Source organism: Panthera onca, chromosome C2, assembly GCF_046562875.1.
Source record: "Panthera onca isolate mPanOnc1 chromosome C2, mPanOnc1 haplotype 2, whole genome shotgun sequence".
NCBI lineage: Eukaryota > Metazoa > Chordata > Mammalia > Carnivora > Felidae > Panthera > Panthera onca.
In genome coordinates, this window is record NC_138347.1 from 39,909,693 (window position 1) to 39,926,067 (window position 16,375).

The 16,375-nt window shown below is 34.3% G+C and overlaps 1 protein-coding gene across 1 annotated transcript in view; it reads left to right on the top strand.

Moving 5' to 3' along the window:
- Positions 1–14,355, top strand: part of CHMP2B (charged multivesicular body protein 2B) — a 30,365-nt gene extending 16,010 nt beyond the window's left edge. The window contains exons 3-6 of the mRNA XM_060640240.3: positions 4,002–4,196; positions 7,552–7,654; positions 12,391–12,497; positions 12,686–14,355. Coding sequence (XP_060496223.1) covers positions 4,002–4,196; positions 7,552–7,654; positions 12,391–12,497; positions 12,686–12,796 — 516 coding nt within the window. The 3' untranslated portion in view covers positions 12,797–14,355. The remainder of the gene's footprint in view (positions 1–4,001; positions 4,197–7,551; positions 7,655–12,390; positions 12,498–12,685) is intronic.
- The last annotated feature ends 2,020 nt before the right edge of the window (positions 14,356–16,375 follow it).

A 16,375-nucleotide genomic window follows, 5' to 3' on the forward strand; every position in this document is an offset into this window, starting at 1 on the left:
TAGAGGTTCACTTCTGCATCTTTTGAGATGATGGTCGTGCAGTTTTTCTTCTTTAGTCTGTTAACCTAGTGAATTGCATTTATTGATTTATTAAAGTTAAAATCAGGCTTTTGCTCCTGGGTAAGTTACATTGGTAATGACGTGTTTTTTTGAGATACTATTTTCAGTAAGCTGAAATTTGTTAAGAGTACAGTAAAACCTTGGTTTGCGAGCACAGTTCATTCCAGAAACATGCTTGTAATCCAAAGCACTTGTATATCAAAGCAAATTGCCCCATAAGAAATAATGGAAACTCACATGATTCGTTCCACAACCCCAAAATATTAATATAAAAATGATTACAATACTGTAATACAATACAAAATAATAAGGAAAATACAAAATATAAAGGAAAATAAGCAAATTAGCCTTTACTTACCTTTGAAAACCTTTGTGGCTGGTATGTGAGAGACCAGAGAGGAGGGTTATTGTGTAGGACAACTTTCACTGTCACTAACAATCAATACTATCTATTGGCTCAATGGAATCTTTTTCTTTTCATGCAGCTTTACAAAGAACCTATCCAATGATACTTGCTTTTGCTTCCTTTTGAGGATTTCACGTTAAGCGTGACATTGCACTGTCGTTAAACAGATTTGTTGTTTGCACTGCCACAGCCTTATTCAGGTGGTGCTTTTCTACAACATTTTGCGCTATATCTCACATTTTACACATCTCCCTAGTCTCATTTGAAGTGAGGGATTCCTCTGCCTTTTCCTCCTCCTTCACTGCAGACAAGATGCAGACATAGACTTCTTATAAAATCTTGCAGTTTCAGCCACTTGCATACCTTGTTTGTACTTCTCGATAATTTCCTTAACTTTCACCATAATCATCTCCTTCATCTTACCGCCTTTCTTTTCAACCTTTTCCTGTGTGGGGGTACACTCACACAGATGTTGACTACAGTACAGTATTTATAAACTTTTGTCATATACTATATTTAATGTAACTGACAATAAGGCAGCAGGGGAAAGGGTCTCTATATGAAGGCAGCCTGACCTGGAATGAGGCAGAACATTCCTAAGCTTACTCTTGTTGGAAAAGCAAAAAACCATCCATTGGTGCTTTGAAGTGACAAAAAATACACTAGTGCCAGTTGTGGGCACCTTCCAACATTCTGAAAAATCACCAATTTCTGCCAAACATCTCGGTCTAAGATCGAGCATCTGAGCATGGGAAACGATCACTCACAATTCCACAGTGATATGGAGAGAGAGAGAGAGAGAGAGAGAGAGAGAGAGAGAAGAACCATTGGCTCAGTTGTGATCATGTGACGTTCAGCATCACATACTACTCGTATTGCAAGACATCGCTTGTTTATCAAGTTAAAAATTATTAGAAATGTTTGCTTGTCTTGCAGAACACTCGCAGTCCAAGGTTTTTACTGTATTTGCATCTAGGGGTGCTGGGTGACTCAGTCAGTTAAGTGTCCAACTCTTCATTTTGACTCAGGTCATGATCTCATGGTTGTGGGATCAAACCTGTGTTGCATATGGAACCTGCTTGAGATTCTCTCTCTCCTACCCCTCTTCTGCCCCTCCTGTATGTGTTACCCCTCTGTCTCTCACAAAGAAAAAGTAAAGAGTATTTGTATCTGTGTTTTGAAAGATACTGATTTGTAGTTATCTTTTCATGCAGTGTCTTTATTTAGTTTTGATGTCTGAGTGATGCTGACTTTAAAGCATGAGTTGGTTTCTCTTATTTCTTTACTGGAAGAATGTGTATTTCTTCCTTAAATATTTGAGAAGATTCATCAGTAAAGCTGCCTTTATGGATAGGTTCTTAAACTACCAGTTCAGTTTTTAGAAAAAACAGCTACAGAATGGATCATCAGATAATCTTTTTATTTTATTTTAATTTTTTTTTTTACATTTATTTATTTTTGAGAGACAGAGCACAAGTGGGAGAGGGGCAGAGAGAGGAGACACAGAATCTGAAGCAGGCTCCAGGCTCCTAGCTGTCAGCACAGAGCCCGACGTGGGGCTCGAACTCACAAACCCTGAGATCATGACCTGAGCCAAAGTCGGACGCTCAACCGACTGAGCCACCCAGGTGCCCCAATAATCTGCCTTTTTAAATGAGCTTTGGTAGTTAGCATCTGTCAAGATTCATGTTTACTAAATGTTAAAATGTAATGACCTGTTATTCATAATGTTCCCATATTATCCTTTATCATCTTTAGGATATGAAGTGATGCCCCCCTTTGCATTCCTCATCTTTGTAATTTTTATGCTCTCTTTGTATCACTTTTCCCCCTCATCTATCTGGCTAATGGTCTATCAATGCCAATGGTCAATCTCTTATAAAAAATGGCTTTTGATTTCATTAATTTTCTATATTGTTTTTTCTTTCCTATTATCTAGATTTCTTTTACTGTTTATATTTTTTCCTTGTTTACTTAGTGTTTTACTTTTTTTTTACTTTCTCTATTTTGAAGCTTATGAGATATTCATTTTTTTCTAATATAAGCTTTAATGCTATAAAGTTTCCTCTAAGAACTGTTTTAACTATAGCCCACACGTTTTGTATGTTGCATTTTCCTTTTTGTTCCAAGTTCAAAATATTATTTCTCCTGAGATCTTTCCAACCCATGACTTATTTAGAACCATGTTGTTTAATTTCTGCTTATTTATGATATTCCTTCCAGTTTTCCAGATTTCCAGTTTTATTTCATGTGGTTAGAGAACACACTTTGTATGATTTCAGTCCATGTAAATTTATTGAGCCTTGTTTTCTGATACAAAATGTGGTATATTTTGGTGATTTTTCTTCTTTTTTAGTGTACACTTGTAAAAAGAGTGTTCTGCTGTTGTTATTTTAAAAGTAAAAATGTTGTTTAGGTCAAGTCGGTGATAGTGTTTTTGTAAATCTATAGCATTACATAGTCTCTGTTCACATGTTCTAACAATTATAGCAGTGTACTTAAGAGAGAAGTTGTTGATATTCCTCATACTAATTGTGTATTTGTTTCTCTTTTCAGTTCTTTCAGTTGTGCTTCACATATTTTTTTTTAATGTTTATTTATTTTTGAGAGAGAGAGAGACAGAGCGTGAGCAGGGGGAGGCAGAAAGAGAGGGAGACACAGAATCCGAAGCAGGCTCCAGGCTCTGAGCTGTCAGCATAGGGCCCGATGCGGGGCTTGAACTCACTCATGAAACTGTGAGATCATAACCTGAGCTGAAGTTGGACACTTAACCGACTAAGCCACGCAGGCGCCCCTGTGCTTCACAGTTTGAAGCACTGTTCTTAGATGCATGCACATATAGGATTGTTTTAGTATCTTTATATTATGAAATATATCTTTATCATTATGAAATGCCCCTTTTTATTTCCTATGATATTCCTTTCTCAAATTTTTTTTTTAAATCTGATATTAATGTAGCCATTCCAGATTTTCAGAATTTAATAAATAATTATAGAGTATATTTCCTATCCTTTTACTTAGTTTTGTTTTTTGTAATTAAAGTTGGTTTCTTAATATAGCATATATTTGGGTTTATATTCTTGTCTAAAATGACAGCTTGCCTTTTATTAAGGTGTTGGATGAACCTTCTTACTTAATGTAATTGTCTATATAATTAGCCTTAAATCTACCCTTGTGCTTTTTTCTCTGTCCCACCAACTCTTTGTTTTTTGTTTTTTGTTTTTTTTTTTTTCTTTATCCTACTGACTTTTGGGTTGAGCTTTTTCCTTTTCTTCTGGGGCTTTTTGTGAATACTATTTTGTAGACTTGCTTTGTATTTGTGGATGAAGGTACTAGTTCTGTCTTTCCCATGTAAACATATGGAATAAATTGCCCTCTCCAATTACTCTTTTTCTCTGACCTTATGACTGCCTCTTCCTGTCTTCGTGATCAGGGAGAAAAGGGTATATGATGTGTGTTTGATTTTTCTTCTGAAATAAATCATTGGGAACTACCTATCAATGATTTTTTCCCCCTGTTTTTATTTCCTTCTTAGGAATTAGAAATTAAGAAAATGGCTAAGATTGGTAATAAAGAAGCTTGCAGAGTTTTAGCGAAACAGCTTGTACATCTACGGAAACAGAAAACAAGAACTTTTGCTGTAAGTTCTAAAGTCACTTCTATGTCCACACAAACAAAAGTGATGAATTCCCAGATGAAGATGGCAGGAGCAATGTCTACTACAGCAAAAGTAAGTGGGGACCTTTTTATCCATACATTTATAATTTTATCTAAGATATTTAAATGTCAGTATTCAAATCAGATTTAAAAGTACCTCCTGATGTATATGGGGTACAGAATCTGTGTAATATTTAGTAAAAGAAGTTATAAGACTAGATAATCTAAATAAATACTTCTAGATTTTTTTCATTGAAATATAGTTAACTTACAATATTATATTAGATTCAGGTGTACATAGATTCTTTACTGATTTGTTTTACTATAAAATTTCTTTGTTAGGACATGTTGATTGTCCCAAGGTCACATTTAGCTTCTAAATTTTTTAAATCGACTTAAAGTATTATTTGCTTTTTCCCTTAAATTGTCAGAAGATTTTTGGTCTTGTTATTTCATTAAGCTGTAAGTTTTGATTACTTCTTAGTAGTAATTTCCTCTTGATCCATTTTCGTGTATATGTCAGAAGGACATGTGATTTCTGTCAGAAGGATTTACCAGTTAATTTTGTCAGAAAATTATGTTTAACTTACACCCTTTGTATAAAAAAATAAATGTTTTCACTATGGAGTTTAAAGGACTTTGAGCTTTTTGATTTTTTAATAAATAATGAGCCCCTTGATGTGTATGAAGTACTGTGTAGAATAAGAAGACTTTTAAGACAAAGGCGCTGCTCTCACAGATTTTATTGTTCAGTTGAGGATGGGGTGGGAGTAAGGAGCAGGGAGGTTAAACTATTTCTAATGGGGAAACTACCCACTATACATCAGTGTGTGCTAAATTTCAGTGAACTGTTCAGATCTTTGAATTGAGTGATCTGAAAGACTTTTAGAAGACCTAGGTGTGAAAAATATCACTAGTTGTTAAATATAAGGAAGGAGGAGTATTTGAATATGGAGACCAAAAGAAAAGAAAGCCACAGAGGAAGAGCAAGTATGAGGTTCATATTAGAAAAATGGTATGTACAGTGGATTCTTGTTACTTGAAGTAGTTAATGTTCTGTAGTTGGGAACACTGAGTCTGTGAATATCGAATCATTGCTCCTAGGGGAAATACAAGGTTAGGTTCCTGTGAGCCTTTGGTGACAACATTTTTGTCAACCAACTTATACGCTAACATTGTTTAATGTGTGTTTCTGTTGAAGGACTCCATATTTAATAAGTATTATTGATTCATTAACATTGAATTCATGCCTAATCAGAGCTAATATGTATTTTTCCACAAACACATTATAGCTTCCTACACTTAGGAGCACTACACAACACTTTAGTACTATGGTTGGGGCCATTTTAAATGGCAAAGTCATCAACAAAAGTTACAAAAATGTGGCACTAAATAGACCACAATAAGGACACTTGTGTACAGTATGAGAGTTGAGACAAGAAAGCAGAGGTCACCTTGTTTGACCTCAGCTGGAAACAACCATGTTGGATAACTCAATTTTTTTGCCGTTCCCTGTGTGTCCACAAAGAACAGAAAAGCACTGTGAGTATTGGTTTGCAGTTACAAATAAATTTTAATGAGTAGGCATATCCACACATATGGAATCCAGAAATAATGAGGAGCAACTATAATTGTTTTTTAGATTACAGAGCACACGAAAATAGAATTTGCCTTTCTCAGGTGCAGTAAGTATAGTGACACATTATGTTCTTAAAAAAAATGGAGGAAATTTCAATGTAAGTTTGTTCTGTTAATTTACTCTTGATGGATCTTTGTCATTTTACAGTAAAAAATACACAGTTAAGAGCAAAAACTTTCGTTTTCCTTTTTTGTTTTCACAAGTGGACAGGACTAAACATCTAATTTGGGAAAAGATCATATGTGATGATCACACAGTTGAGCTGGGTAACCTTTCAGTAATAAGCAGAAAACCATTTACTTTGCAGTTTTTTCTTTTACAGGTAGTAGGTTAGGAGAAGGTACTGAATATGGTCCTGCCATGCAGAGATGGCTGAACTGGAATTTTCACTTCATTATCTTAGAAATGTCTTAATTCCGCAAATACTTGTTTAGACCCTAGAGTAGGTACTATAACAAATGATGGGGATGAAGTAGACAGCAAAACCAGGCAGGGGCTTAAAATGGACAGTCTGTTCCAAAAACAGCTCACCCGAAGAGGTGGTTCAGTGTAGTGATTAGGAGCATACATTTTGAACCAGATTACTTGAGTTCAAATCTCACTTCTATTCAGTAGCTTTAGGACTTGTGGCAAGTGAATTTGCCTTTCTCTGCCTTCATTCTCCATTTATAGTGTAGGGAAAATGGTGTTGCCTAGTACATAAACATTTGTTAGGTCTAAATGTCTTTTAACTTTAAATGTTATATATAAATAATTATGCTTTAGGTACAGGGCCTGGCACATAGTTAAGGCTATATAGGCATTTACTGCTTTATCATCATTATCATCATTGTTGTTAGTATTATTAAGTTGCAAGTAATATAATTTACATCAATAGAGAATTTCATTTATAACAAGTGAGATCAGTGTGGCTAGAGGGCAGCGGTACAAAAGACTAGCTTGTTCAGCAGAGTTCGGTGGTGTTTGGTCTCAGAGAATTCTGGAATTTGGCTTTTACTACTAAGAGCAATGGAAAGCCACTTGAGAGGTATGCGCTGGAGGGGGATGGGGGAAATCCAGTGTTACTAGTTACTTTGGCTGCAGCATTACATACAGATTGAGAAAAGACTGCTTGGTATCTTTGAAACTGATGTGTTTTATATTGTATAGTATCTTTCAATACTGAACTGTGTGTAATACATATGTAAATTTTGTATATAATATGTATAAAATATTTGCCCATACTAGATGGCATTACTCTCTTTTAATGCAATAACTTGTGAATATAAAATGTAAGAATTCTTTTCACATATTTTTGCAAAACTCGTTCTGTTCGTTTCTCCAAACCGTGACTTAAAATATGTTAATGGTTTAAGTATTCATGCTGTGTATCCTTTTTCATTTAGACATCAAAAGCTAAGTGACAAATTTTGTAAAATTTAAATTACAATTATTTTCAATTTAGACATTAACTGCTTGGCACATAATAAGCAAATGTAGTTTTCCCATTTGAATAGCATTGGATTTTTTGTTGCTGACAATGTTTTTTAATTACTTTATTTATTTATTTATTTATTTAGCCTACTGTTCATATGAGTTTTTCACCTGGTCTTTATTATACAACAGTTAAGCAGATGGTATCCAAATATTTCATTTTTTTCTAGAATACTTGATACTCTTATATTTGATGATGACAGAATGTATATTTTTAGAAACCCTGTATCTAATTTGATGTGTTCCCTTTGAACTTATTTCATAGTAAAATTTTTCCAATTATGTAGCCAACACGAATCTTTTCATATATTTAAAGACAATGCAAGCAGTTAACAAGAAGATGGATCCACAAAAGACGTTACAAACAATGCAGAACTTCCAGAAGGAGAACATGAAAATGGAAATGACTGAAGAAATGAGTAAGTTTAATAACTTATAATGAAATTTGCAGTTTTTTCATCTTTGAGTTAGCCAAGTTTATTTACTAGCAACCTTATATTCTAATCCATAAAAGGACAAATGTTGAAAAAAATGATATAGCACCCTTCTGAATAGACGTCTGTATTGTAACTCTAATAATTTTTATTTAATTAAAAATTTTTTTAAATGTTTGTTTTTAAGAGAGAGAGCAGGGGAGGAGCAAAAGAGTAAAACACAGAATCTGAAGCAGGCTCCAGGCTCTGAGCTGTCAGCACAAAGCTTGATGGGGGTTTGGGGGGGCTCAAACTCACAAACCGTGAGATCATGACCTGAGCTGAAGTTGGACGCTTAACCGACTAAGCCACCCAGGCACTCTTAATGCATTTTTAAATTGGTAATGTATAAGGCTCAAAATTCTATCCAACTTTAGTGGAAGGAAAAATATAAAATATGATATGCCATATTTCTATGCCATATTGGCCACAGCAGTTTTACTTTATTGATTAGTGCAGCAAAACCAACTTGTGAATAAAATAACTCTTCCTGATATGAATTTGATAGTTTCAGAGTTGTGTTGATTCTTTCATACTGTAGAAGATGTCTGTTTTTATTGGAGGTAGAGATAATGGAGCTCTTCTGTTATTTTTTTCTTTTCCTTCCCAGAGTTACTTAATACTTAGTTTTCTTCTTTTTGACTATAAGCTAATTGCATGTTGTAGTGGAAATATAGGGAATACAAAGGAATGAAATTTATGAAAAATCTATTATCACATCTCACAGATATAGTTACTGTTAATATAGTATGTTTCTTTCCTATATTTTTCCATATCTTATAGTAGTTAATCCTATTATATGTGTAATTTTGAACCTTATTCTGCTTTTAAAAAACATACTAGTATGACATACGCATGTACTTATGACCTTAAGTCTTCTCTGAAGTCTTTTTTTTAAATGGTGTTAATACTGCATAACATTGGAGCTCCTGGGTGGCTCAGTGGGTTGAGTGTCCAACTTCGGCCCAGGTCATGATCTCACAGCTTGTGAGTTCGAGCCCCACGTCAGGCTCTGTGCTGACAGCTCAGAGCCTGGAGCCTGCTTCAGATTCTGTGTCTCCCTCTCTCCCTGCCCCTAACCCACTCGCATTCTGTCTCTGTATCTCTCAAAAATAAACACTAAAAAAAAATACTGCATAACATCAATATTAAATAATCTCCATCTTAATTTATTGAACCATTCTTACATTGGTCAATAAGACTTTTAAAATTTGTATTTGATAATCCTTTGATAAATATTTCTATATTATTTTTGTCTACTTTTCTGAATCTGAGAGTATTAACGTTTATAAGGCTTTTGGTTTATACTACCAAATTCTTCCCAGAAAGACAATACCAATCTTTATTTTGCCAGTTACAGCATCTGGTCAACATTGAATAATTACCTGAAATGATATGTCAAACTGATATCATTATTTTGCAAAGATATTTCCTAATTGTTTTACAATTATGTACAGCTATGCCAGATTAGTTCTGCATAGTTACTAGCATTTTAATTTAATGGCATGTAGTGTATAAAATAGTATCAGATTAAATTACCAGATTAAATTACTAAACTCACAACTGTTCAAGTATTCAATTTCAGAATATCTATTTTCCTTTTAGGAGATAATGAAATTGTATGTGTATCTTTGATAGTTCAAAAATTTTTTTAGCTTTCACTTTGAATCTTTAAAAATATGACTTTTTTGAATCATTAGTGAATTTTTAATGACTGTGAGAATTGTCATTTATATAATGATTGCAGTATCATGTTTATGTGGCTTCCAGTGATGGCACAGGTGTGAGATCTTAGAGGAATTAACTTTTCCATTAAGCTATAATGAAGAGAATCAATAAGCTCATACTTACAACTCTTATCTGTCATAGTTTTCATTTATGTTTTAGTACTTGGCAAGTGAGTCTGAAAGAATAGTAATTGTTGGTGATTACTCATTTCTTCTATAACCTACTAAATTACATTAACAGTGTTTCATTTAAAGGTAAAGTCAAGGATTCAAGGTTTAAATTGATAGATCTTTTTCCAATTGATATTTATGTTGTGCACTGCTGCTCCAGATCTTGTTCACATTCAAGTTTTGGAAACAGGTTCTTTGAGAAGTCTGTATTTTATATATATATATATATATATATATATATATATATATATATATATATATATCTTATGTATATATATACACACACACACATATACACACATATGTATAACATAATCATATTTTATATATATGTATGTATACATATATTTATAAATGGTTAATTACAGTTTTTCTGAAAGCATTCTTTTTAATCCCGGATTATACCTTTCTGTTCTTTCTCATCTATTCCCTTCTTTCATTTTTTTTCTGCACTACTTCTTGAGGCACTTACAGACTTTGACCTGGATTCCCCACCTCCATCAGTACTTCACTAGCATTGGATTATTACAGCCGCTAAATTATTTTTCCAGAAACTTATCTCTGAGCATGCCAGTGAGATTCCTTTAGTTGCTTCTTGCTGACTTCAAAATAAAATTCTCAGATGTAAATCAAAAACAATTTTCAAGTCATGCCCCTTTATTTTGCCAGTGAGCAGAGGTAAAAGGACGGTCTCCACAAGTTGAATAGGTACTAAATGGAAGAATTGAGACTCTAATTGAAGTCTTGACATTTGCTTTATTTCTTCAGAGATGATATTTCATTTTTTGTCCTTAAATTTAATATAACCTTTTCCAAATTTACTTTTTGAGCTAACACAAAAAATCAAATTGTCAAATCATGCTCATACCAACCAGAGAGCTTTACTAATATTGTCAAGGATACAAGCAATTAAGATGCACATGTGAAACAGGGAGAGGGCTGGGACATCTCAAATTATTCCCCAGATCTTTTTTTCCCATATCAGACATAAGCTCCTTGACCCAGAATAATAGATGATGTGGCTAATGAGGTTTGCATATCATCTCATGTTGAAGGAAACATTTAGGTTATGAAACATCTTAAATTTATCCCTCAGATGGTTATCTGTCTTAGCTGATATTTCCTAGGAAGTCATCGCACATAAACTCCTACATTGTAGGTTTGTTTACTATAGCAGTCCTAAACCAAGGACATTCTGCTAACAACATTCCATAGACAAGGACACTCTTACTGGCAAATATTAGTCTGTTTGCCAGGAGTACAATTAGCAGCGTACTTACAAGGAGATAGACTTTGTTACCTTTTTTCCTTTGGGGGCATCCCCCAGTGATCAGGAGAATGATTATGGTCCATCTGCTTTAATTCTTTCCCTCCTAAGCATTTTCCACTCATGTACACAACAGAAGGACTTAATCTTCCTTGAATATATCCCTATTGTCTTCCACCAAGTCTTTGCTCATCCTATTCCACCTGTTTGATCAAATGCTTTGCAGCCTTCAAGGACCACCTCACATGTTACTTCCTCCCAGTTGGATGTAATCTCTTCCCTTTTTATAATCATTTTACCTTAGTTACCACAATCTGATTTTTTTCTTTTCTATTTTAAGTGTAAACTACTTAAGGTCTTCATTTTTCTCCCTCTATCCATTAATTGTATTTGTACTACATGCTAGGCCCTTTGATTCAGGGATAATAAACAAGGCATAATCCTAACATGATACCTTCTGTACAGAAGGCTTTCCATGAATAGTTTGGGAAGAGAAGGGAGGAAGAGAGGGATATAGCAGTAATAATCTTTGCAAGGTTAAATTGGACATCATTCTTTACACAAGTTTAATAAAATATTGAACCTTAGATTTTGTTAGAATATTCTACCTACATGTTGAATATAAATTTAAGTTGAAAAATAATTATAGGTATAAATAGAGCAAATTGTCTCCCAAATATTTATAAGATACTTGATTCCTAAATATTCTTCCATGGTCAGATTTAACAGCTACTAGCTCAATGAATACAATTTGTGGAATCATATTTTAAAACTTTAGGGGTGGCTAATTCGGTTGATCATCTGACTCTTGGTTTCGGCTCAGGTCATGATTTCATGGTTTGTGACATCAAGCCCCATTTCGGGCTCTTTGCTGACAGCATAGAGCCTGCTTGGAATTCTCTCTCCCCCTCTCTTTCTGCCCCTCCATAACTTTCTCTCACTCAAACTTAAAAAAAAAAACAAAAACAAAAACACTTTAAGCCTTTAGCTGTGAATTTCATATAGTTGTTTATTAAATACACATTTAAAAAAATCAGGGTAGACTTGTTTTATTATAGGAAAATTTGTGTTGCAACGGAAATTACTCCAGATTTAGTAACTCAGAAATGTGTAAGTGAACTTCACGAACATTTAAAAAGGACTTCTGTAGTTTGTTGGTTAAGTTTGCCCTGGGGCGCCTGGGTGGCGCAGTCGGTTAAGCGTCCGACTTCACCCAGGTCACGATCTCGCGGTCCGTGAGTTCGAGCCCCGCGTTGGGCTCTGGGCTGATGGCTCGGAGCCTGGAGCCTGTTTCCGATTCTGTGTCTCCCTCTCTCTCTGCCCCTCCCCCGTTCATGCTCTGTCTCTCTCTGTCCCAAAAATAAAAAATAAAAAAAAAAAAAAAAAAAGTAAAAAAAAAAGTTTGCCCTTGTGTAATATACAAATATGTGCACATAGTTGGACCACCTTCTAAAACTGTAAATCTAACTTGAAATCGGTTTGAAAGTAATTGCTTTGTTTCTCCCCTTCCCCCCAAGTCAATGACACACTTGATGACATCTTTGATGGCTCTGATGATGAAGAAGAAAGCCAAGATATTGTGAATCAAGTTCTTGATGAAATCGGAATTGAAATCTCTGGAAAGGTATGAATGTCTTCTTCTCTCAGTTAGAAATCGTTTCTACCACTTTTGTCACTGTAAGTTACCCTTTCCTGTTAGATGCGTGATTTTATATTTGTTTGAATGTAAAGTAAACATCTTTGAAGCACATCCTTTGTGTCCTTGCCCCACATTTGGTAATGCACATTTTTTCCCCTTTACCTTTAATATAGATGGCCAAAGCTCCATCAGCTGCTCGAAGCTTACCATCTGCCTCTACTTCAAAGGCTACGATCTCCGATGAAGAGATTGAACGGCAACTCAAAGCTTTAGGAGTAGATTAGTCAGAAAAACCATGATATTTTGCTTACTTACAATTATTTAGTATAAATCAGGCACAGTGCAGATTCCTTTCACAAAACACATTTATTTGCAAAAATGAAGACCACGAGCAAACAGTTGTTTCCTAACCTATGGCAATTTTGAATCTTTTACCAAAGAATGACAAGGATGCAAAAATGGGAACAGTTGGATTTTAATGAGAACTATTTAGGAGCGAGGATGTGTAAAAAGTTGACTTCTTTTTTGCATGGCATAGAGAAATTATATTCATTACGTAGTGTTTATGTTCTATGTGTTTTTACACGGAATACAAAAATCTTGTTAAATGCCACTAGGCACCAACTAAAGAGACTTGTAAAAAATATTAAAAATATATCATTAATTCTGTATCTGTTGCTTGTCCTTTGTGAGTGATATGTGTTATGACCATAGGCGGTTCAGCTGCCAAATTATTTTTAAATGAGCCAAAAGAAGAGTGCTATATAAACATTTGTCTTAAAAACTGTCATGGATGTTTCCTTTTTTTTCCTTTGGGAGAACATTCTAGTTGGTAAGTTTATTACCTTTCAAAATGTGCTTGGCACCTGCCTTAAACAGAACAAATATATTGTGCACATCTTTAAATTATTTTAACTGACAGAAAAAATTACATTTTAAATTAATATTGAGGCCTCTTAGAAAAATTATCCTGGTTCTCTTTTGTAAAAGCTTATAAAAATGAAAATAATTAGCAAAAACAGACACTGAATTAATAACATTTTATAGTAATAAAACTACATTTTGGTCTTTCTTCTAAGAACTGAGAAAATTTTCCCCATATGAGATACTATTTAATATGTTTAATTTTGATCTTTATTGTGTATATTGAACACTCTAAATGGAAGCCATCTTTAGTTTAAGACTACTATGACAATACTTAACGTAAATTTTAAAATAAAAATTAGCATTTTTTCCTTGGTAAATAAACTACAGCTTTGTCAGAAATTATTTCCTAAATGTGTATTAATGTATTAGCAGTATTTTTTAAGGTGAAGTTGCTATGGTATTTAATGTATGTATAGAAAGTGAGGAAAAAGTAAAGTGGCAGATTAGAGAATTTAGGATTAGGTTAGTTTGAAAAAGTTCTGTTGTAATATATGGGTTCTAGCACATCCCACCATAAACATTGGAGGAGAGATCAGTTAGGTGTGACCAGATCAACATCTGATGATGGACACTTTGGTCTAAAGTTGACAAGGTAAATCCATTTTAGGGCTAGTATCCATATGGCATATGGATTGGTGGGACGAATGAAAAGTTAAACTATTTAATTTATAATTCATGAAGCATTGTATGATGTTCATAGATAAGGTTGCATTGTTTATAGTATTAGTTTCCCTGAACATTGGTGGGTCAAAACATTTTACTGGATTATGGAATGTTAACCCAGAATTTGTTTTGATTCTTGGATGTACATAATAATGCCAACTAACTTTATTTACTTTCTTGTTTACATGCGGGGGGCTTTTGTTTTTAAAAATTATTTTGTTAAAAAGATTCCAATAAAGATTTATTGCTATTATGCTTTTTTCCCCTTTTACTTTGTTTTTGGCTTCTGCTAAAGTTAACATTTTTATGCATATCTGGTAATTTTTCAAAAGAATGATTTTTATTATTTTTCTGGAAGGAAAATAGGTAACTCTGCTTCTTAAATTTTAACAAATGTCTTTCCTAAGAATTAGCAGTTGGTACAGGATTGATGTTTGTGAATGGAGTAAGTCTAAGAATTGGTTTCACGTGTAATTTATCTGATGATTCCTTTTCTAGAACTTGTAGGGGATAAACATTTTTAAATACTATTTTTAAGCAGATAAGTCTTAGTGATTTCCTTTATTTTCAGGCAAACCTGGATACTACAGAAGGCTTTGGGACTCAAAGTAGAGAGGAGAGCCATTCTGATTTGGTTATATTTATAAAATGCTCTTGTAGCAATTTTCACAATCGTTGTAAAATTATGTTACACTATCCTTGACTAAAAATGAAACTTATTCTCCACACTTAAGATTCGGAAACAAGGATTCTTATACATTGAGTTTAATGAAAATAGAGTTGATCTTTCAACAATGTGGGTATTGGGGCAGTGACCTCATACAGTCACAAGTCTGCATATAACTTTTGACCTCCCCAAAACTTTACTAATAGCCAGTAGCCTTACCAATAACATATCAATTAACACACATTTTGTATGTTACCTGTATTATATATTGTATCCTATAGAGTAAGTTAGGGACAATAAAATGTTAAAATCATAAGAGAAAATACATTTATGGTACTGTACTGTATTTATTGAAAAAAATCCACATATAAATATGTGGACCCTGCACAGGGTAAACCCATGTTGTTTAATGGTCAGCTGTATTTTTTGTTTGTTTCCCTAATTTCTCTTTTTTCGGTGAAAGGATTACTTTAACAACTGTATTCAGACAAGAGGTTGCCAATAGAGAATGGAAAAGTATAGCAATACCTGTTTTACCAAGAAGGATGCAGTCCAATGTCACATTCTGTTGGGATGTAAAAGTCACGGGTGGAAGAGATCTCAGAATACCAGAGAAGTAGAATGTGGTTAGAAAATAAAATCATTTGTCAGGTGACTGCGTTGCATAGATTATATTCCATGCTCGGAGAGGAGTACCTGCCTAAGGCAGGGGCCAGTGGAAAGGGGTTCAAGATTGTGTCTCTGTAGACACAGGGAATCTGGCAGCCTTGGGCTTTATTCAACCTGCACAGTGATGTATATTTTATTATTTGCATCTGATTGCCTTTAGGAGAAAAGTGCATTCTCCCCTCAGCCACAAGTACATTCCTTACTACCCAGTGGCCACACTTCTAGCCTGATCCCTGTGGACCTAATTTAAATATGTGCACTCCTATTTTATTTTTTTTTGTGCACTCCTATTTTAGATACTCTTACGTTAAAACTAGGTGTGTGTCCAGATCTGAAGAGAGACTGATAATAACTTTCTCCTTTGATTACCATTATTCTGCAGGAATAGGTTTTTTGCAGCTGTAGAAAAACAGATCAACTTTCCAATTTCCTCTCTGTAGAAATTGAGTCTCCCATAAAGGGACTTGACACCATTCTTCTAGACTTAGTTCCTTTGAGTCAACTGGATTGAATTTACCTTAGAGGAAGCCTGATGAATGTGACGGCTGATACAAGGGACTCTAATTGTTGGGACAACACACAACACACACCCCCCTTCCCCCACCCCCATCTCCCCCCGAAGTTGAGAGTAGGTGCACAAAGACACATTGCTCCCATCCCCAAAACACTGAAAATATTTTTTACTAGATCAATTTTTCCACCATTAGAGATGGAAGGGTCAATGGATGAATGTCAACCATCTGTGCAAGATAAAATTGAATGTACCAATTGGTATAAGTGACAGATCTTTCCATTTTAATGGACTATTCTGAATTCCTAAAGATTTACCAGTGAAGAGTTCACAAGAACTTTAGATGGAAAGACTATTGCTAAAGTCAGGTTTTGCCATTTATTCCTGAAAGTATGAACACATAGATAACTGCATAGCAAATTACAT